Source organism: Phascolarctos cinereus, unplaced genomic scaffold (assembly GCF_003287225.1).
Source record: "Phascolarctos cinereus isolate Bilbo 61053 unplaced genomic scaffold, phaCin_HiC Scaffold_4;HRSCAF=312, whole genome shotgun sequence".
NCBI lineage: Eukaryota > Metazoa > Chordata > Mammalia > Diprotodontia > Phascolarctidae > Phascolarctos > Phascolarctos cinereus.
This window is the reverse complement of record NW_027555847.1, coordinates 500,410,640-500,434,383: the sequence shown is the minus strand read 5'-3', so window position 1 is coordinate 500,434,383 and position 23,744 is coordinate 500,410,640. Positions and strand designations below refer to the sequence as shown.

The window sequence follows — 23,744 nt, the reverse complement described above, 5'->3', positions numbered from 1 at the left end:
GGCCTGAATTCTACTTCTTGTTCTACTACCAACCCCAGGATTACCTTAGGCAAGTCACCTCAAAATGTGTCTCACATTTCCTTTCTACAAAGTGGGGGTGGGGGGAGTATTTACTATTCCTCAGACATGACTTACCCCATTTTATCACTGCACAAATGTTTTCTCATGCCTGAAATATCCCCTCAACCTTCACTTCCTCCTTTTGGATTCTATAGTTCCCATTAAGGCTCAGTTCTGATGCTATCTCTTCCATGAGGCCTTTCCTCGTGTCTCTAATTGTTAGTGTTCTTCCTCCTCTGAAAATATTTTGTGCATACTTTGTTTTTACTTACCTATTTATCTGTCATGCCCACTTGGTAGAACTAAAGTTCTTTGAGTGCTGACTTTTTTTCCTTTTTTTCTGAGTGGTCAATTTTATGCCTTGCACATAGTAGGGACTTAATAGGCCATTGTTGACTTGTATTGAACTGAACTAGACGACTTTATTGGGATTGAGACAAAAGAATGAAATGGTAATCATGATGGTAAGAACAGATCTTCTGAAAGTAAGCAAGATATGGCAGAAAGAACATTGGACTTGGACACAGAAGATCCAGAATGCCTTCAACTCTCTAGGTCCTGGCTTTCTCAGGGATTAAGCTAAAATGATGCCTTCAGCTCTAATATTGTGGTTCCTTGAAGGAATTATTTGGATGATTGTGGCCATGCCCAGGGTGCCCTGAAATGCACACCAGGACACAGACTGTCAGGCTCAGCCAGTGGGTGAGGAGCAAGCCAGCAGTGGTGCAAACTCCAGAGAAGAGTGAGGCTGTGGAGGGGCTGGGGGCCTCCCTGGGAAAGCGAGTTTAGGTGAACAATGGAGTTGAATGACATTGACAACCTGAAGTGAATCCATTTCATCATTTTGTAGACATACGATCGTGGTGTGCTATATGTTATATATAATTTAATAAACTATATTTTTAAAAATAGATTTGAGGACAGCGGAAACCCCAGAAGCGTATGTTATTGTACTGTGCTTTAGTTTCTCCTTCCCTCCCACAGGGGACCTCTGAGGGCGTATTTGAGGGCATGAATATGGAAAATTCAGCTCCAGCTCCTCCACCCCACTCCCTGAACAGCATCGAGGAACCATGTAAAGCTCTTGTGATTTCTGAGGAACAGATGCAAGAGACAAAACATGCACACGAGGAATTTGGGGAACGGGTCCTAAGAATCACCACGTTCCATATTGCTCCTCAGAAAATGCCTTTCTTCCAGGGGTACTATACATCTGTGCAGCTTCAAACCAGCAATTATTTTTCCAAGCAACATAATTATAGCTTTCTCCTGCAAATGCCAAACACTCAAGTGAAATACTGCTTCAGAAATTCTCACTTACGTTAATTGGTTCCAATTACCTAGACCCACTCTAGCCCCCCAAAACACAGGAAAGCCAATTTCATTGTTTTCGTCACCTTCAAAAACCATTTCCCACCCTCTGGATTCCACCTCTCTTTATGAAATGAAACCTAAACAGGTCAGCAAATATAATTGAAGGTGGAAAGGAGAGCACAGTCTGTACCCTGGCCTCTCAGAGGACTTTAAGGCTATAAGTGATGTCAGACTTCTTTTCTGAACCTTTCTGAACTATATCTGTGGGGTTGGTCTTTTTGACCATATATTAATGCCCAAGGCTGTTCATGTGGATTATTTATAGGATGCTCACTTCAAATATACGCTACTTTTAACATGGGAGCTCCAAATTTGGGGAAAGCAGAGTGGTCTGCTACAAATACTGAGATAAGGAGAAGACGGGGCTCTTACTGAGAGCAACAGTAGCTGAAGTTAACCAAGATAATGTTTTGGAAGCAGTCCTGCCTTCAGACAGATGTTTATTGCAGATTAATGCTACCTTAAGTAAAATGATAGGAGATGCGTAAGGACACATTGTTGAATAGTTGCCCTGGGAGCAATGCATATGGGCCCAGGGAAAGGTAATGCCATTGCTGCCCATTATTCCTCAAATGCCAGTTTGGAAAATTGCCCCTCTCACATTTCAGACCTGTGTGTAAGTGAGTGAAATCCCATTGGACGACACGATAAAGACTCACAGAGACAGAAGCTCTTAGCTCTAGGGCCTGGGGTGGTAAGAAAATAAGGAAGACAGCAAGTTATAAGAGAAAGAATGCGCAGAGCTTTGCTACTCAATTGTTGTGTGTCCTTGAGCAAGTCCCCCGGATAGAGTGTAAGCTCTTCAAGGGCAGAAACTGATTTTCATTTTGCCTTAGTATAGTCCATTTTCCAGAGTTGGAACATAATAAATGCTCCGTGGATTGTAATGGAATTAACCTATCTGGGCCTCAATTTCCTTATCTGTAAAAGGAGGGTATTAAATTGGGTGGTCTCTAAGGCCCCTTTCAGCTGTAATATTCTATTTAATTAACCCATTTGTTGAGGTAAAGCTGATATCTGTTTACTCTAGCTCAATACCAGCTGGAAGACATGGCCTTTTAAACCAAAATCCTTATTTGCTTTTTAACTCTGGGGAAGTTGTAAATGGCATTAGGTTGCTACTTTTCATCAGTGTCAGAAATGATTTTGTCCCTTTCCTAGCAAGGGAATGAGGAGCAGGAAAGGGTTCTGAAAAGGGGCATTGGCTTGCCCAGTTTCCCCTAAAACTTCATATTACTGAGTTTAAAATGCTGTCATTCCCCCAAATCACTGACATGTTCCTATTCCAATATAAGTGCAAAGCACTCACATCCCACTGCCAAACATAAATGATCTGGGGGTGATCGACTCGCTGATTATCTGCAGTACTGATTCCCTTCATTAGGATGGCCTGTCCACAGTTGACAGTATTGTTGAGACCACAATATTAAAGGCCCAAAGAAATGCTTCTGTAGTCTGAGTTTTAGTGACAATGAAATGAACTGACCAGCTCAGCCTGGATCTCAGTTGCCAGGTGTCTCTATCATAAAACTCCCCCTCATATGGCATTGGCCAAGAGCCTTGTCAGCTGGCTCTGCAGAGAGCCGGGGCTTTGAATGGGCCATAGAGACTGATGTCATTTTCCTCCCCGAATGTTATGACCTTAGCCAGTTGGGGATTTTTTGGCATGCAGGAGGAACGCAATCCCCCAGGATGACAGGGCCTGGGGGTGGTTCCCTCGTTTTCCTGCACATTAGACTCATTTCACTGAAGTCAAGGAAAGGAAGAAAGGTCTGGGTCTCTGCAGACATGTATACAGAAGACTGAACTGGCTAGAAATCCTCAGCAGTCAGACGGCATTCTGTCAGAAGCCTGAAGATCACCTGAGAGGGCCAAACCTAAGGCTCGCAGACGGACAATGGGAGGCTTTCTTTTCAATACAAGAAACAGGGAGATCAGCTCACCACCGTTCAAGCCGGCTCACCGATGGGCAAGGAGATACTGTATTATTGCCTATCCCAGCTGCTAACCTTCAATATCTAAATTATCATGAGACAATAAGGAACCAAAGTGTAATATGCTTTTACGGACAGATGAATGTGTTTGATCTTTAATCAAGACTGTCATTTTCTGTTTCCTTAAGGTAAAAGAGCTGATGTGTGAAGGCGAACAGTTTGGCCATATAAAAAAATGGGAAAATTTGTGGGTAATGGTTGGAGTTAAATGTAGTTCTCATATTTTCCTTTTCATTTGCCAAAAGCTGGAGACTAGATGTCAGTTGAAATATAGAAAAGATATCTATATAGATGGATATAGAGAGAGATAGCTATACATACATACATACATACATCATCCTAATATATACATCAATATACATCAGTTGAGATGTAGAAAAGATATATATATATATACACACACACAACACATCAAAATATATATACATACATATGCATATACACGTATGCATTTTATGTATATTTCATCATATATATACACATTCTGTTATGAATATTCTGTGTCATATACATTGAATATGTATGTTTGTATATTTGTGTGTGAATATATTCTGATATACATGCGTATATATAGCCATGTCTCATTTTATTGTGCTTTGCTTTATTGCACTCTGCAGATATTTTTTTTTAGAAATTGAAGGTTTGTGACAACCCTGCGTCGAGCAAATCTATTAGTGCCATTTTCCCAACAGCATGTGTTCATATTGTGCCTCTGTGTCACATTTTGATAATTTGATATTTCAAATTTTTTCATTATCATTATATCTGTCATGTTGATCTGTGATCAGTGATCTTTGATGTTACTATTGTAATTGTTTTGAGGTGCCAGGAACCAAGCCCGCAGAAAATGGTGAACCTACTCAATAAATGTGTGTTCTGACTGCTCCACTGACCAGCCATTCCCCAGTTTTTCTCCCTTTTCTTTAGCCTTCCTATTCTGAGACACAATAATGCTGAAAGTAGGCCAATTAACCCAATAATGATATCTACGTGTTAAGTGTAAGGAAGAATCAATCGATGTGGCAAACTTCATCATTGTCTTATTTTAAGAAATTGCCACAGCCACCCCAACCTTCAGCAACCACCACCCTGATCAGTCAGCAACCATCAACACAGAGGCAAGACCCTCTGCCCGCAAAAAGATTACGACTCACTGAAGGCTCAGATGGTGGTTAGCATGTTTTAGCAGCAAAGTATTTTTATTAAGTTATGTACATTTTTTAAGACATAATGCTAGTGCACAGTTACTAGACTACAGTATAGTGTAAACAAAACTTTTGTATGTCCTGGGAAACCAAAAAGTTCATGTGACTCACTTTGTTGCAATATTTACTTTATTGCAGTGGTCTGGAACTGATCTTGCAATATTTCCAAGGTATACCTGTATATTTCAATATGTGTATATGTGTGTGTATACATACACATATGTCTTTTCTACATCTCAACTGATGTGTATATATGGATTCCATATATATATATATGCATGCATACATACACGCATGTGTGTGTGTGTGTGTGTGTGTGTGTGTGTGTGTGTGTGTGTGTGTGTATAAAATCATATATTTCTGATCTGGAAATAAACCTCAAAAGCTATCCCTTAATTCTCCAGTTTTGAAGAAGGGGAAACTGAGGCTCAGAGTCACATAGCTAGTAAGTGTCAGAGAGTCACATAGCTATCATCAGAGAAAGGACTTGATCCCAAATGTTCCTTACTCCAAATCCAGTATGCTTTCTATCCACTATGCCATACTACCTCTAATTTTTAGGACGAGCCAAGGTCAGTGGTAAGGTCTGTGGAGCTATTCTTTGAACATCTAGATTTGGTTCACATTTACATTAGGTAGAAGAGAAGGGCTATCAATTGCACTCAATCTCTTAGTTTCCTCATTGGAATTTCTCTGTACCAATGAAATCAAAGATCCAATCCTTATCCTTCTGTCTATGGGGGTAGACACAAAGAAACATAAGCTGGTATGGAGGAATGATCTAGTTGAGACGAATTAGGGATTTTATTTAACTATCTGATTAGGAACAGAGCAGGTAATAAATTGTTTGCCTAATTTTGGATAATTTTATTCTTTAGAAAGTTGAGAAAGGGGCTGTGAGAATTTATATTTAGGATCTTATTCTGACAATAAGAATAAGGAGGAAATGTTGCTGATACTAAAAAGATTAGAACTTTGTCAGGGAATTATCATATGTGTATTTTAGAGTTCATGAAATATGAAGGAGGTAAATGCTCCATAGACAAAAGTGTACTGTAAAATTTGAGAGACTAGATTTTATAGAATTCAGGGAAAAAAAAGACATATAGGAGAGGATAGTTCAGGAGAAATGAAAGTCTCAAGAATTAAATTCTGACCAAAAAGCCCCACAAATGATTCCCAAAAAAGAAGAAAAGGGGGAGTGGACTAAAAGGACTGTTTTGTCTGTAGAGGGAACTCATTGACCCCCTTACATAAAAAAAAACCAAAAACCCACAACAGCAGCAACCAAGTACAGGATGTAGAAGCAACAGCAGGTGAATGAGAATGAATGCAATAGACTAGACATCCTGTAAGAATGTCAAAAATGCCAAAGTCCAAATGAGCTGAGGCTGGTGATAAATGTTAAGGATAATAAAAAGAATTTTGAAAAAAAAATTTGTGCTGAGGGCAAGAAGACAATCACTTGTAGGCAACATGGGATGAATGAGTAAGAAAACAGTGATTAAATGGTTATTATGTGCCAAGTACTGTGCTTAGTACTGGAAGTACAAATATTAAAAAAAAAAAAAGATAGCTTTTTGCTCTCCAGGAGTACACACGTTAACTGAAAGAGACAGCACGTTTAGGAAAGCTGAATTGTAGGACAGTGTTGTGAATAGGAAAAAGCACTGGCTCTTGAGTCAAAGGACCTGGGTTCAAACTCTATCTCTGGCCATTACTCCCTGTATAACCTCAGCCAAGTTGCTAATGCTCTGTTTGCTTCAGTTTACTTGTCAATAAAATTAGGGGGTTGAACTAAATAGTCTCTGAAGTCCCTTCCAGCTCTATATTTTTGAGCTTATGATTCGATAAAAGGCCCAGAAGTCTAAAAGGGGCTGCATTACGGTGGACGGGAAGACCTAAGAATAAGTTTCATCAAAGGACATGGCCTGTCTTGACCAAAGCCTAACTTTCAGAGTGAAGTATGGATTCTAGGTGTCCTTCAGCTATGGTGGGGATTGTGGATCAATGCATATAGCCAGGAGAAAAATAAAAGGAAGGAAACATTGTCAGGAAGGTTAAGGTAGGGTTTTGGAGCTTTGTAGCAGGGTAAATTATGGGCAGATCATCATAATGGACAATGAAAGGAATTGAGAAATATTCAACTCCTGCTTTTGTTTCTGTCTTCCCCATCAACACTAGCCAACATTTTATTTCAATGACACATTATGACATAGAGGTAACACTGTTTACTGAAGATTATGTTAATAGAGTAGAAGCCCTAGAAACAAGCTACAAAAGTCTCAGGTATGAGCCCAGCAATCAACTGAATGAATCAGCTAGGGTGCATCTAGCAAAATTGAGAAAGGAACAATAGCAAAAGTTTAGCCAACAGGTGGAGATCTTTCTTGGCCACAGCAACTCTTGAAGACCTACTTAAGTATGGAAAGAATAATGATCTGAATTGGTAGAAGGAATGCTCGCACTGATGAAATTATGATTCTTCATCATAATAGTATTCTTTACCAATGATAATCATCTTCAGATAGTGAAGTATAGGAAAATAAATTTTGATTAACAAGGAATCAAAAGTCAAGATAATTAAGAGGTTGATAAAAGATAACCTATGTGCTCTCAGTATATTCAGATTTCTAGGTCTACACCAAGAGAACTTGGAGATGTGATTGCTGAGTCTCTAGTGCTGATCTTTGAAAAATATCATGGAAAATGGAAGAGGTACCAAAAAAAACCTGCCAACAGGCTTAGGTTACCTCAGGTTTCAAAAATGAGGTTAATTTCTCAAACTTTTGGCTAGTGAGTTTGACTCCGATCCTTGCCAAAAATTTAGAAGGTATTATTGAAGGCGTGATATGTGAAAATTTGGAAAGTGAATTGGTGATCACTTGAGGAAGAAAGCATGGTTTTATTAAGAACAAGTTATATAAGTTCATTTTCTTTCCCAGAGATAAACAGATGTGTTAAAATTTATCTTCTTCTGATCCCTCTGACCACCCATTGCACCCTTCTAATCAGTATACTAAGTTGGTAAGTAGCCAGTAACAATAACAAAAAATAAGATTGGAAAATGAAAGCTAGGAGTCATGTACAGACTATCCCAAAAATCAAAGGACCGTACTTTGCAAACTATCATATGTTTACCAAAAATCACACCCTGGTAATATGTGCTAGATCAGGGAATCCTTCTGGGCTTTGCTGTCAAGGCCTTATGCTTCTATTATGAAAATCTTGGGTAAGTTCCAAACATCTATAGTAAGACCATTAGAACAATTTTGAGGTGATGTGGATGTTAACTTTGAAGTTTTACTGATAATCTTGAGATGATTTAGATGTGTTAAGGCTCTAACCCCAAGGTTGTATGATAAGAGTTATTCTAACCCCCCCCAACCCTATAAAATGAGACCTTAAATTACTGTTCCCTGACTACTCTTCCATCTCCATCTGGGTCCATGATGCTGAGTGCTCCCAACTTTAATCCATGGTTATGTGCGTGATTCTCTGTGCGTCTCTCCCTCCTCATTCTCTTCCCTTTGTTCCTGCCTTCCTTCACTACCCTAGACCCTGTTCCTATGCCATCTATGTCTGTACCCCTTTCACCATTTGTCTGTGTTTTCTGTGTCTGTTTTCCCCTGAACCTTCTGTGCGTTATTGAAGTGTGAGTGTAGCCTCATTTCTTCCTGCCATCATGATCTTTCCCAGGGGGTCCTGTAAAAACTGGGTGTGCTGCCTACATCCATAGTTTCATGAATTAATTAGCAATTCAATAGATCAGAAGATTTGGGTGAGAACACTTGACAAACTATCTTATAATATCCAATTGGATAAGCAGGAAATATAGGGGCTGGTCATAGTATATCTGGGTGGATTTGGGACTGTTTAAGCAACTGGACCCAAAGATTATAGATGACTGGATCACAGTTAATCTGGAGGGAGCACTATTTCTAATAAAGTGAAAACAGTACCTGTACTTGAACATTAAACATAAAAACATTAAACATTAAAAAACAAAAAAAACCCACCCCTAAACATTAAATAAATAAATAAAACTAAATTAAATAAATAAAAAACTAAACATTCAAATCAATAACAAAAAATCATCAGATGTTAAAAAGCTCAGTTGTAGAATTAATGTGTTGGGTGGCAGAATCAGGATTCAAAATTACATAGACAGTTTAGAATATGAGGTTTCACTAGATTATTCCCAAAGTTATTATGATCAAATGGGCCAAAAGGAATTTAACAGGGATAAAGGCGAGGTCCTACACTTGCATTAAAAAAATTAATTGCACAATTACAAGGCAGGGAAATGTGGCCAAATAATAATTTATATAAAAGATATGTGGGAATTTCATGGAATACAAGCAGTATGACACAGTGTCCCCCCCCCAAAAAAAAAGCTAAAGCACTTTTATACTGAATGGTTATAACCCTGTTGTATGCTGCCTTATTAAGACCACATTTCAAGTACTGAGTTTAGGGTGCCACACTTCAGGAAAGATATTTAAAAGATGGAGTTGGGGGCGGGGCAGAGCCAAGATGGCAGAGTGAAAGCAGTGACTTGCTTCAGCTCTCTCCAAACCCCTCCAAATACTCATAAAAAATGGCTCTAGACAAATTCTGAAGCAGCAGAACCCACAAAAAGACAGAGTGAAACAAATTTCCAGCCCAAGACAACCTGGCTGGTTGATCGGAAAGGGATATCACGCCGGGCTGGGAGCACAGCAAACCTGGAGCAGGCCTCAGAGGACTGAATCTCAGGCACCTGTGGAGGTTTCCAGACTCCTCAATCCACAAATGCCAAAGACAACTTAGAAGGTCAGTGGGAAAAGTCTGTTTCTGCAGTGCTGAGAGGAAGGGGTTTCAGCTCCATTCCCCAAGAGCGTGGCCCGGGGGGGGGCAGCTGCTTCCCAGCTTCGCCCACAGACTGAGGGGAATCCAGTGGCTGATCAGAGAGGGATTGCAGGGATCTTCTTGCTTTCCTGTGTTTGGATCTGGGTCACAGTTCTGGGGCGGTGCTGGGGTGAGGAGGAGCTGGCGTGGTGGAGCTTGTAGTGGCTGTGGAGAGGAACCCCTCCTCACAGTTACAGGACAGAAAGGAGTACTTGTGGTCACAGGCCAGGAAAGGAGTAACACCTCCCCTTATCATACCACCTTGGAAGAACTGAAAATTTACAGGTCCCTACAAGTATCTCTGAAAACAGCTGTACAAACCCCTGAAGCTTGGGACAGTACATTCTCCACATTGGAAGCAGACTCTTACCTTAACAAAGAGTTTAAAACTCAAGTAATTGGCTGGGATCATGAGCAAGCAGCGCAAAAAGAGTCAGACTATATTATCTTACTTTGGTGAAAAGAAGATCAAAATATACAACCAGAAGAAGACAACAAAGTCAAAGCTCCTACATCCAAAGCCTCCAAGAAAAATATGAATCAGTCCCAGGCCTTGGAAGAGCTCAAAAGGGATTTTGAGAAGCAAGTAAGGGAAGTAGAGGAAAAACTGGGAAGAGAAATGAGAGTGATGCAAGAAAATCATGAAAAAAAAGTCAACAGCTTGCTAAAGGAGACCCAAAAAAATACTGAAGAAAATAACACCTTAAAAAATAGCCTAACCCAAATGGCAAAAGAGGTCCAAAAAGCCAATGAGGAGAAGAATGCCCTAAAAAGAAAAATTGGCCAAATGGAAAAGGAAGTCCAAAAGATTACTGAAGAAAATACTTCCTTAAAAATTAGAATAGAGCAATTGGAAGCTAGTGACTTTATGAGAAATCAAGACACTGTAAAACAAATCCAAAAGAATGAAAAATTAGAAAACAATGTGAAATATCTCATTGGAAAAACAACTGACCTGGAAAATAGATCCAGGAGAGAGAATTTAAAAATTATTGGACTATCTGAAAGCCATGATCAAAAAAAGAGCCTAGACATCATCTTTCAAGAAATTATCAAGGAAAACTGCCCTGATATAGTAGAACCAGAGGGCAAAATAGAAATTGAAAGAATCCACAGATCTCCTCCTGAAAGAGATCCCCAAAGGAAAACTCCTAGGAATATTGTAGCCAAATTCCAGAGTTCCCAGGTCAAGGAGAAAATATTACAAGCTGCCAGAAGGAAACAATTCAAGTACTGTGGAAACACAATCAGGATAACACAAGATTTAGCAGCTTCTACATTAAAGGACCGCAGGGCATGGAATATAATATTCTGGAGGGCAAAGGAGATAGGATTACAAACAAGAATCACCTACCCAGCAAAACTGAGTTTAATTCTTCAGGGGGAAAAATGGTTATTCAGTGAAATAGAGGACTTTCAAGCATTGTTGATGAAAAGACCAGAGCTGAATAGAAAATTTGACTTTCAAATACAGGACTCAAGTGGAACATGAAGAGGTAAACAGGAAAGAGAAATCATAAGAGACTTATTAAGATTGAACTGTTTACATTCCTGCATGGAAAGATGATATTTATAACTCATGAGAACTTTGTCAGTATTAGGGTAGTTGGAGGAAAAAAATTATATATATGTATATATAGATAGATAGATAGAGGTCACAGGTTGAGATGAAGACTAAGGGGTCATATGTGGAGAACAAAATTAAGGGATGAGAGAGGATTATACTAGGAGAAGAATAAAGGGAGAGGTAGAATGGGGTAAATTATCTCACAAAAAAACCCAGAAAAGTCTCTTACAGTGGAGGGGAAATGGGGGAAGGTACGGGGGAAGGTGAGAGGAAATGAGTGAATGTTATTCTCATAGGATTTGGCTCAAGGAGGAATAACATACACATTCAATTGGGTATGGAAATCTGTCTTACCCTACAGGAAAATAGGGGGTGAAGGGGACAAGAGAGCAGGGGGATGATAGAGAGGAGGGAAGATTGGGAAAGGGGGTAATCAGAAGTAAATACTTCTGAGGAGGGACAGGGTCAAAAGAAAGAATAAAATAAATGGGAGGGCAGGATAGGATTAAGGGAAATAGAGTTAGTTTTTTACAACACGTCTATTATGGAAGTGTTTTGCATAGCTGCACATGTACAACCTATATTGAATTGCTTGCCTTTTCAATGAGGGTGGGGGGGAGGGAGGAAGAGAGAAAAATTGAAACCTGAGGTTTTAAAAATATATGTTTAAAAAAAATGTTTTCATGTGCTACTGGGAAATAAGAAATACAGGAAATGGGGTACAGAAGTCTATCCTGCCCTACAGGAAAATAGAAGGGGAAGGGGATAAGAGAAGGGGGGAGAGATAGAAGAGAGGACAGACTAGGGGAAGGGATATTCAATATGCATGTCATCTTGGGGTGGGGGAGGGGTGAGATGGGGTGAAAATTTGGAACTCAAAAACTTGTGGAAGTGAATGTTGAAAACTAAAAATAAATAAATTTATATTAAAAAATAAAATAAAAAAAGATGGAGTGAATACAGAAGAGAATGACAAATGGTGAAAGGGATCAAAACAATGCCATAAAAGTACAGGCTGAAGAACAGAGATTTTTCACTTGGGTAAGAAGACTTGTTTAAATATAGTAGGTGTCATGAAGTTGTTGAAAGTAACTATAACTTTCACTGAAGTCACTAATTAAAATGTTAAATAACACAGGACAAAAGAACAATTTCTGGGGTCCTCTACTAGTAACTTTACTCCAAATTTATATCCAAATATTAATGACAACTCTTTGAATTTGTTATTCAACTAGTTTCAATTTCATCTAATTGGACGTTCTTGTTCATTCTTCAAAAATGTAAAGGAACCAAGAATGAGAAATTTACAGATCTGATTTTAGCCAACAGGAGGTGGGGATGATGGAACCATTATGGGGGGAAGTCCTTAAGGAGGAATAGTCGTCCCTCTTGGTAGTACCATCTAAAGTTATGAGAAAGAGAGGGAGAGGAAGGCTGGAAATATTCTGACATGTACCCTACATTTCTGGACAGAAAATTTTTTTTCAAGAGTTCAAAGGAAGAATAGATTCTATGAACTAAGTTTCTACAAGACATCAGCCTAGCTGGAATAGGAATTTCTCAAGAATGGAATTGTAAAGAGAGGAAGGGAAAAAATTCTGAGTAGAAGGGAAAAGTGAAAGTGTGAATGCACAAAGAACTAATTAACCAACTTAGATTTAAAAGTTATACAGTTATACAGAAGAGAAGGAATATAATAGCATGGAGTCCAATAATTGCAAAGACCCCCATTGTGATAATAAGACTTCGATATTTGACAAAAATTGATGAGAAGACGAGAGAGTATTCTGGCAGAAATTGGGTTTAGAATGACATCTCACACTATATACCACAATAAGTTCCAGTTGAATACATGACCTATATATAAAAGGTTGAATCATAAACAAATTCAAGGAGCAAGGGTTGAAATTCCATCCCCAACTATGGAGATGGGGAAGAGTTCATAATTAAAGAATGGATAGAGAGGATTACAGAAAAATAGGTGGTTTTGATTACTTTAAATTGAAAAACTTTTTCACAAACAAAACTGATGCAGATTGACTGCTCTCCTAGACTTCATGATCTCCAGAAACTCACTATTCTGCCAGATGAAATCAACTCTGAAACCCACACTTCCTCAGTATCCCTTGCTCTGGGACTTCTCCCTCCTGTGGTTGGAGAGGGTGAGGGACTAGAATCTTCCATTTGAGAAGAGCACCCAGGGTATTTGCCTCATCGTTTATATTCTTGGCTGTGGGGTTTCTTCATGCCTCTGTGCCGGGTACCTTCCCCCCTCAAATTCTTTTTATGGGATGTCCTCTTTCACTAGATTGTGAGTAGGTCTCTCTTTTTCTTGTTCTTTATATCCCCAGCATTTGCACAGTGCATGGCACATAGAAGTTACTTCATAAATGTTTATCGACTCTGACTTTATTGAGATTGCATATTGATTTGGCATTTATTATGATTAATAGTATAAAATGCTACTCCAAATCTATTTTTTTGCCAAACTGCTTTCGAGTTTACTAGCAGCCCTTACTGAATAGGAAGTTCTATCTCAAGGAGTTTATGTTTTTGGATTTATAAAAAATTGGACTATAGATTTGAATTTTAACTAGATAAAACTTCTTTCTTATCTAGCATATTTCACCAATCTACTGTTCTATTTTTTTATACCAGCATCAAATACTTTTTTTGATTACTGCTTTCTAACATATTTTAAAGTCTGAAAATTTTGTCTTTCATTCTTATTTTTAATTGATTTTCCCTTGAGATCACATACCTTGCTTTCATCCAAAATAATTTTATTGTTTTGCCTATCTCTATATGTCCTTGGTAGTTTGATTGGCATAGCATTAAGTCTATACATTATTTTTATTATATTGGCATGGCCTGACTATGAGTAATGAATATTACACAGATTTGTCTTCCTTTATATAACATAGGCATACGCATAAGATTTTTCTCATTGCTGTAGTGAATGATTAGTCAACTTTGTGCCTTCTCAAAAGATGAGACTAAGGAATTGGGAGAGCAGAGTTTCTTCTTCTGAGTTCTGGCTTCAAGATAGGACACTCAGAGTACCAGTCTTTTTTCAGCAGAAGATCCCTGGAGGGAGAGAAAGAATATGGGGAGGAGATGGAGGAAACATCACCCTGAGCACATTTTTCTAGCTTACCTTACTAGAACTTCGGGGAATTTCCTCTTGAATGAGATTGGGTGCTCTCTCTCTCTCTCTTTGTTTCTCTCTCTCTCTGTCTCTGTTTCTCTCTCTCTCTCTCTGTCTCTCTGTCTCTTCCTCATATTTCATTCTCAAGGGAGAGAACTCATTCACTCTGTGTATTGCTGGATTTATTCTAATAAGTCTAACTTTCTGATTTCTATTTGCTTTTAGCTTGGATAAATGGAATTATTTGCTGTTCTCTATGTGTGATGGGGCTTTTGTTGTGTAACTGGTATTTGGTGTGAAGGGAGTCAACCTCCAGATTTAGCTTGGGGCATTTCTTCCCCATTAAGGGATAGTGATAAAGAGAATGCTATAACTCTAAAGAATGTTTTCCTCAAATTAGCAATATTTAAGAGGGCAGATTAATATAATTCTAGTTCAGAATCTTCTCTCTGGAGATTTTTTAAAATGTTCTTAATTTAAAGAATAGCCACCTTGCAAATAAAATGGAAGAAATTAAGGACATGCAAATTAATCACCAATCTGCAGGGGAAAAAATATTTTAAATAATTAGATATTTTTAAACTTGGAGACATAATAAACTCATTTTTCCTGGACAAATATGATAAAATTGCACTTATTCCATTTGCAAAAGAATAATTAATAGTGACTTTTGATAGTATATTGAAAAGAGATTTAGACCTGAAAATATATGTTTTGAGTATAGATGAAGGAAGAATTCTCTGATTCATAAAATAAAACAGTATATCTTCTTACTATTGATTGTAACATCTTATTTGTGTGAAATGGGTTTTTCTTCTGTAGTTGTTATATAGACAAAATACTAATCTACATCAGTGATTGGGAAAGAATTATGAGCAGCAATAAAATCAATGACATTTCATATTTTTTAAAAGCCTTCCCAGTGCAGCAATAGTATTATTATGTTTACTATTTTGTAAGTTATTGATAGGAAACTTGTAAAAAAAGTTTTTTATCAGTAAATCTCTATATATGTTACATTATTTTAATTTCAATTAAGATGTATGTGTTGTGAAATTAAAATAAATTCTTGGTTTTATTTCAATAAATCACAAGTTAAGAAAATTATCTGCATACTTTTACAAAAAAAATGAAGGGAAAGGCCTTTCTTTGGTGAAAAAATAAGGCATTGCTACATGAAGTTTGGAAATAATTCCTATAAAGCCTGTCTTGTAATTATAATGCTATAAATCTTGAGTGTCTCCTAACACAACTACTATCCCTGCTACTATTTTGTATTTCTCTCCCACTGTATGCTTTAATTCTGTCTTCTATATATATTCTGTCTTCTTAATATTTAAATTGGTTAATGAGTTCCTGTGCAGCAGCAGTTTTTAAAATTGCCTCTCCCTTTTTTCTTCCTCAGAATTATTTTTTCTTTCTTCACAATTTTTTTTGAGAGTTACACACACACACACACACACACACACAAATGGATAACTTCTATAGAATATTTCCACTTTTCCCAGTAGTTTTTATCAAATAAGTCTTTTTTTCCCTAGGTAATTTATGTTTTCTTCTTTATCAAACATTGGGTTACTGAGTTCTTTTGTTTCAGCTTTTCCTTTGTTTAGTCTGTTACATTGATCTCTCTATTGTTTAACCAATACCAGGTGCTTTTGATGACAGCTGCTTTATAATATAGTTTGAGGTTTAGAAGTGCGATTCCCATTTCAGTCCTACTTCATTTCATCATTTCCCTTGATATTCTAGATCTTTTGTTTTTTCAAATTAATTTTGTTATTATTTTATCAAGTTCTATAAAGTATCCCCTTGTTAATTTTATTGTTATAGCATTAAAAGTGTAAATTTTGATGATATTGTAATTTTTTATTTTATTGGCATGGCCTAGCCATGAGCCCTGAATATTCCTCTAGCTATTTAAATTGTTTTTTATTTCCTTAAGGAACACTTTGTAATTGAATCTCTGCAAGTCTTTTGTGTGCTTTGGTAGGTCAGTCCCCAGATATTTTATGCATTTTTTAGTTATTTGGAATAGGATTTTCCTCTCTATGGTTAGTTCTTGTATTTTGTTATTATTATATAGAAATAATGTTGATTTTTGAAGATTTATTTTATAGCCTACAACTTTGCTGAAACAGTTAATTGTCCCAATTAGTAACTTTTCTGATTCCCTAGGATTTTCCAAGTAAACAATTATAACATCAGCAAATAAAGATAGTCTTATCTCCTCGTTACCTATATTTATGCTTCTAATGTCTTTCTTTTGCTTTACTGCTGTTGCTTGCATTTCCACAACTATATCAAATAATAATGAAGAGAGTGGGCATTTTTGCTTCTCTCTCATTTTATTGGAAAAGGTTCTAGAATACTTCCATTGCATTAAGTACTTATTTTTAGTTTTATAGAGATGCTTTTTATAATATTAAAAAGGTACCTCTATACTTTGTAGGGTTTTTAGCAAAAAAGAGCGTTGTACTTTGTCAAAGGCTTTTTCTTCATGTTTTGGAATGATCATATGGTTTTTGATGATTTGATTTTTAATATGATTAATTGTGTTGATTGCTTTCCCAATGTTAAACCATTTTTGTATGCCTGGCATAAATCCCATGTGGTCATAATGGATATTTTGGGGGATAAATTGCTGTAGTCATTTTGACAAGATTTTGTTCCTAAGATCTTTGGTAAATTTTTTTTTCTGATTTACCTCTATTAACTTTCCGACTTCATCTCCTCTGATAGTGGTTTCTTGGAGGCTAGATCCCAGTGTCTCAGCTTCCTTCCACACTGGGGAATTTATGGTTTACCATGCTATATCTGTGCCCCAAGTGACTTATGGGTGATCAGAACTGATCCTAGCCAGATGCTGTACTCTTCCCTTCAGATTAATTAGAATGCTGCACAGCAACCCCTCCTCCCCCAACAGTGTCCAGTCCTGGTGCTCTGTCCTGCTGTCTCTGTTCCTTAGTTCTCTGGCCCCTCACTGGCAATTCAGAGAGCTACTGTGCTCTTTTGGATATCTTCTTTTGGATTCAGTGTGTCCTAGACCATGGAGATAGCTGAAGTTACTTCATCTTTGGTACATAATATCTGTTCTGCAAAGGTTTGAGAGGTAATTGAGATCAAATAAAATATCTAGTCCTCCATCTTGTTCCTCATGTGATCCAAAAGTCAATTCTGTAGAATCTTAGGCCAAATGATTCTATTTAATATTTTTGAAACTTTTGTTATCCAGTTTTTCAAAATTTACTGTATATTTGCTGTCCCTTCCAAACAGGACCTGATAATTTCACCTTCAGCAACAAATTCTTCCTTGTTATTCTGAATTGAGTTAAGAACACATTTTCCTCTTACTTCAACTTTTTGGAAAAATAAGTTATTGTTAAAGAAAGCCAAGAATGTATCAGTTGCTCCATTTGTTTGTTTTTAACAGTGAAGGAGTTGATACACAATTGATATATAAAATTGACACACAATCTGAGTGTTAAAGATCATATATAAAATGAGAAGAGAAGCAGATGATATGCCTTTCACAGCTATGGAAGAGAGATGCATACTTAATTAAAGAAAATATAAAGTAAATTTCAAAAGACAAAATAGATAATGTGCATGAAATTGAAATGCTTCTGCATAAACAAAATTAATGCATGCAGAATAAAAAGGCAAGTGGCCAAATGGGGGGAAAATCTTTGTCTTGAATTTCTTGGATAAGGGTTCGATATACAAGATATGTAGACAAATAATAGAACTACGTAAGACCAAAAGTCATCGCCTAAGAGATAAATAGTCTAAGGATATAAGCAAACAGTTCTCAAAAAAAAGAGTTTCCAACTATTAACAACCATAACAAAGATGTTCCAAATCACTAATAATAGAAGAAATGCAAATCAAAACAACCTGAATTCTTACTTCACACCCAGAAAATTTGAAAAGATGACAGAAACAGTCAGTGCTGGAGAAACTGTGGAAAGATAGGCACAATAATTAATTGTTGATGGAAATGCGATTTAGTATAATTATTCTGAAAAGCAATTTGGATTTTTGCAAATAAAGTGAAGGAATTCCAGCCATGATCAGATAACTGAAATTCCTTATCACTACTAAATTGTGTCTTAGTGCCCAATTTATAATCTGTTTTTTTCTCCCCCCCCAACATGTCTTTTATTTTTTTGAAATACATTTAATTGGTAGCTATGAGCTCTTCCACCCAGCATGCACTTCATCTACCCTGCCTCCAAGGGTGCCACCTCCTTGTTAAGGTTTAAACTTGCCATTTCAAAGTTTTTAATGGATGATGATATTGCTGGCCTCATTGTTGACGATGACTCCAGAATGTGCAAAGCTGGCTTTGCGGGAGAAAATGCCCCTCAAGCTGTCATCCCTTCCATTGCTGGGCACTTCAAACATCAGGATATGTCATCTTTTCTCTGTTGGCTTTGAGGTTCTGGAGAGGGCCCTTCTGTGAGTTACACTGGGTGCTCTTCAGGGGCCACTATCCAGTCTGTGCTGTCTCAGTATGCCTCTGGTTGTACTATTGGCATTGTAATGGACTCCAGTGATGGTGTGACCCATGCTATGTCCATCTATAAAGGTTATGACGTTCCCCATGTCATCTTCTGTCTGCATCTGGCTGGCCGTGATTTAACAGACTACCTCATGAAGATCTTGACTGAGAGAGGGTACAGTTTCACTACCACAGCTGAGAGGGAAATCATGCATGACATTGAAAAGCTGTGTTATGCAGCCTTAGATTTTAAGCAAGAGATGGCCATTGCTACATCTATCTGTTCCCTGGAAAAGAGCTATGAATTCACTGATGGTCAGGTCTTCACCACTGTAAGCAAGAATTTCTGGTGACAGAAGCTCTCTTCCAACTATTTTTTTAGGTATGGAATCCTGTGAAATCCATGAAACTACCTTCAGCTCAATCAAGAAGCTTTGATATTGACATCTATAAAGATTTCTATACCAATATTGTATTATCTGGTGATACCACCATGGACCCAGGCATTGTTGACAGGATGCAGAAGAAAATTACAGCCCTAACTCCCAGCAGAATGAAAATCAAAATCATTGCCCCATCTGAGCCCAAATGCTCTATCTGGATTGGAGGCTCCATCCTGGCCTCTCTCTCCACCTTCCAACAGATGTGAGTCACCAAGAAGGAATATGATGAATTTGGGCCCTCCATTGTCTATTGCAAATATTTCTAAATGATACTTATCTCTCCCCCTCACCACACACACACACACACACACACACACAAAGAGATGAGATTGTCATGGCTTTGGTTTCTTTTTCTTTTCTTTTTTTTTTGTTTTATTTTCTGGTATTTGAGGATTTTAAAAAATGGAACAGTGAAAGTGATAAGCAGTCTAAATATGTTGGAGGTAAACAACCCCAAAGCTCTACAATTGAATCTTCAGGACTCTTGATTGTACATTTGTTTTTTTTTAAATAGCCATTCCAAATATTGTTATACAATATGCATTGTTTTGCAGAAAAGTATTTGCCTCTGTGAAGGCTATCCTGCTCTACACAAAGAAGCTGCTTAATATAAATCCAGACCAGGGAGAGGGGAAGGGAGGAAATTCTAGTATTGCTTTACATGTAAATTATGTAATCATCAAAAAAAATTTTTTTTTATCTTCTGCCTTAATATTTGTTCCTTTTTTAATTGTCAGAGATATAATGAATGGCTCCCTAAATTCCCTCCCTGCCCGCAACATAGATGTGAATGAAGATTTTACAATCTCCCGTGGAGTTTTATGAACTTGGTGCCAGTCCTTGGGGGAGGGAAGGAACTTTACCTGTATGTTGACTTAAGACCAGTTTAAATTAAAGTACACATGTTAAAGAAAAAAAATTCATTTAATTGATAATTGATACTTGATAGTTTTGACATTGCCTGAATTCCTCCTGTATTCTTCACTGTCTTTCTTCCTAGAGATCCAGCCCACATAATAAAGCAGGCCTGCCTGTAATAAAGATTGTTTTAAGAAATAAAGAAAAAGAGGAAAACCAAAGTTGCTAAAACATCCATATTCTTGGTTTTATAGCATGTTTGCAACTCTATTTTTTGGGGGTTCACCTGATGCATAGCAAATTTTATGCCAGCTTTTCATTTTTCTTCTGTTTGTCTTTGCTTTTTAGATATATTTCTTGTAAGCAAAAAAGAGTTTTACTTTCTTAGCCAATCTGTCACTTTTTTATTTTGTTTTGTTTTATTGGCTTTTTAAAAACTCATTTGCATTTAAAGTTTTGAGTTTGATCTATATTTCCCTTCATTTGTGTCTCTAATTTTTTTTTTCTGAATTAGAATTTTCCCCTTCCTCTTTAAGACAGTACTTTCCACCTACAATTATTTTTGCTTAATCTAATTAGAGGTAACCCTATTCCCATAAGCTCTCTTCCTCTCACCTTCAACCTCACTCCTTTCTCATTTATTAACCATTTCTTAGTTGCAGAGTTTTGCTTATTGATTCCTTTTAACTCTTTCTTTTATTTAATAATATAACTCTTCTTCTCCTTTTCCACCTTGTTTCTTCCCTCCCCTTTAAGTGATTGACTCAGAATATTCCATCCTGTCTTCTACAACTTCTTTTCTTAGTGTTTTTTTCTGCAGTTTTTTCCAAAAGAAAAATATTTTTACATTATTTTCATCTTACTTCTCTTTTCTTTCTGTCTATTTAAAAGTTTATTCTTTGATATGTGCCCTTATACATATTTGTTCCTTTTTTCACTTCATCATGTTCCTCATTAAATTGAAGTTTCTAAAAGTACCAAGTTTGTGTTTCCTCTTCTGTGTTATTGCTTTATAGAACTTGCTTATCCCCTTTTTCTGTTGTGTCTCACTCTTAGCAACATCATTTCTTGGGGGAAATTATGAAGACAGAAGCGTCACTCAGTGGTACAAATTTCACAGTTCTCTCCTCCTTCTCATGATGATTTTCTTTCCCTTTTGCTGTGCAATCTCCTTTCTGTTCCATGCCCTCCCACTTTTTTTGATGCTGGTGGCTACCAAGAGCTGATTCCATTTCTCCTGAAGTAGAATGTTGTCCACTGAGACACTATACTCTCTCAGAAAAGAGGTCTCCCTATGTGATAAACCCCTGCTAATTAGGCTCATTGTCAAGTTCCCAAGGTACTGTTCTTAAATGAGACTCCTCCTGACACTGAGATATCTCCCTTTCTTTCCAACCATTTCAATCCCTCCCTTTGTCTCCTTACTCATTCTTCTGTAGTCCTTCTTCAGGATGAGAGATATGAGGAGTCATTTTCCCTCTGTGGCTTACCATAGTCTTGATTAGTGTACATCAAACATTCCCATCTTCCACTTTCACTCGCCCTTTCCTCTGATGCACAATCACATTCTGCAGTGCAGTCCCACAAAATATAGTCATTTACCTTAGGGATGGTTACTGGATTTAGTCCATAATGTTTCAGGCTTGTTCCTCCAACAATTCTTCTCTTTCTTTAACTTCTATTTTTATCTTTATCTCATGGTATACTTTCAGAAAGAAAATTCTTAATGGGCTCTTGTTATTTCATAAAAACTCCATTGGTATTTTTCTCTTTTGTGTTTTTTTCAATTGTCACTGTACATGAGGTAGTTCATTTTATTACTTTGGCTTTCCTTTGTAGTTGTATTTATTTATCTATGTTATGGTTCTATTATTTGGTGAATTCACAAGTCAAATAATCTGTGTGTGTATATAATCTGCATAAATGCCCAAACATATATATGTGTACGTATATATATGCAGATTATATGTATATATGTGTATGTGTATATATACTATATATACACATACATACATTATATATGTGCTCTATATACATATAGATACATTTATATATTGTATGTTTATGTATATGTGTATATATGTATGTGCATATGAACATATTAAGAATGTTTCAAATGTTCTTCAAATGTTCAAATTAGACTAGCCTTTTTTTGTATCCCCAGCACTTAGCACAGTGCCTGGCACATAATAGGTACTTAATAAATCTTTAGTGACTGAATGATTTTATTAAATAGCTATCTTTTTTTCCATTGATAGCCTCAGGTTTGTAGGGTATGTCATTTTTGCATATTGAGTTTAATTTTTAGAATATGATATTTCTTTCACACCTTTCTGCAATTTCTGGTGGGTACAGAGCAGTTATTTGAATTTCCTTTTCTTTACATTTGTATGTTTTTCTCCTCTTCACTTTCAGAATTTCTTGCTTTATCATCTTTTTTTTGTGGAAGCAAGCTATAAATTATTTAAATTGATGCTTTATTTTATGTATTCAGAAGTTTTGGGCAGTTTTCTTGTATTATTTCTTGCATCATACTGTTTAAGTTTTGTGACTGGTCATATCATTCTGGGAGGCCTATGATCCTTGAATTGTCTCTATCCATCCTGTCTTCAAGATTAATGTGTTTTTTTTTGTATAGCAGTCCTGTATTCCTTTAATGTTATGTCTTTTTGCTTTTTTCCTCCACATTGTCCTTGACTTTAGTATTTTTGTATTTGTTGTTTTCTTTTGCTTGTTTGGGGACATTAGATATTGTATATTCAACTTTTTCTATCCTGCTGAATATTTCTGCATGCAGTATAATAAGTCCAGCTTTTTTTTTAATCCCACCTAAATTCTTCTCTCAAGGTTCTGAGTTTTCTCATGAGCCATTATTTCACATTCTACTGAAGTTAAGTCCATGCTGTCTTGGGAATCTATAGGGTTCTGTATTTTATCAGGTATTGGTTACATTTGTTTTCTCTTCTATTATTTGTTTAGAGACATTTGCAATCTTTTTGATATCGTGTTACTTTTCTAATTTTAGTGTCTTCCCTTTTGATTTGTCTACTTGTGCTCTTGAGTTGTATGGGATGTTCAGGGAGGATTAGCACCTCTGGTGTGACAGTTTGCCAAGCCCTTTTCAGGGGCTCCTCATTCACCTTTGGGTACACCAGTCACCCAACTCTTACTTGTGAATCCAAGAAGCCAACTTAATGGTTTTTTTTTGGGCCCCCCAGGCTCAGAGTTAATGTAAATAGTAACTGTTTCTCTTTTGGCCCCAATCCTGAGGGTGTTCCCCTCCCAGTTTGATTTTTTTTTTATTAAAGGGGCCATCCCTTGATTCACTTCTTAAAGAGGCCTATTAACTGAACGGGCATTGCCTTACTCAAAGTGAGAACCTAAAAAGATCTTAGCTTAAAAGGGCCAGGATCTCCCACTGCATCCTGGGCCATCTCCAGTTGTCCTGATTGCTATCTGGCCACTGCACACAGATGGCTCTGGAGGGGAAAATGAGGCTGGTGACTTTGCACAGCCCTCTCTCACTCAAATCAAAGTCAATTGCAAGTCATATCATCATCTCCCCAATGTCATGGTCCCCTTTGAGAATGAAGGACAAACCACACACACAAACGTTGCAGAGCAACCACACCCCAGTAAAACTGAATAGGCAGACAGGCTAAAAGGGGCCACTATAGGCAGACTCTAAATTGTAGAATATT

General features: G+C 37.1%; 1 protein-coding gene across 1 annotated transcript; it reads left to right on the top strand.

The window, feature by feature from the left end:
• The first annotated feature begins 518 nt into the window (after positions 1 to 518).
• Positions 519 to 19,391, top strand: LOC110195791 (actin, cytoplasmic 2-like). The gene is given in 6 exon segments (XM_078151786.1): positions 519 to 524; positions 1,045 to 1,262; positions 13,143 to 13,252; positions 18,680 to 19,088; positions 19,090 to 19,177; positions 19,179 to 19,391. Coding segments are annotated over 6 exon segments (1,044 nt in total).
• The last annotated feature ends 4,353 nt before the right edge of the window (positions 19,392 to 23,744 follow it).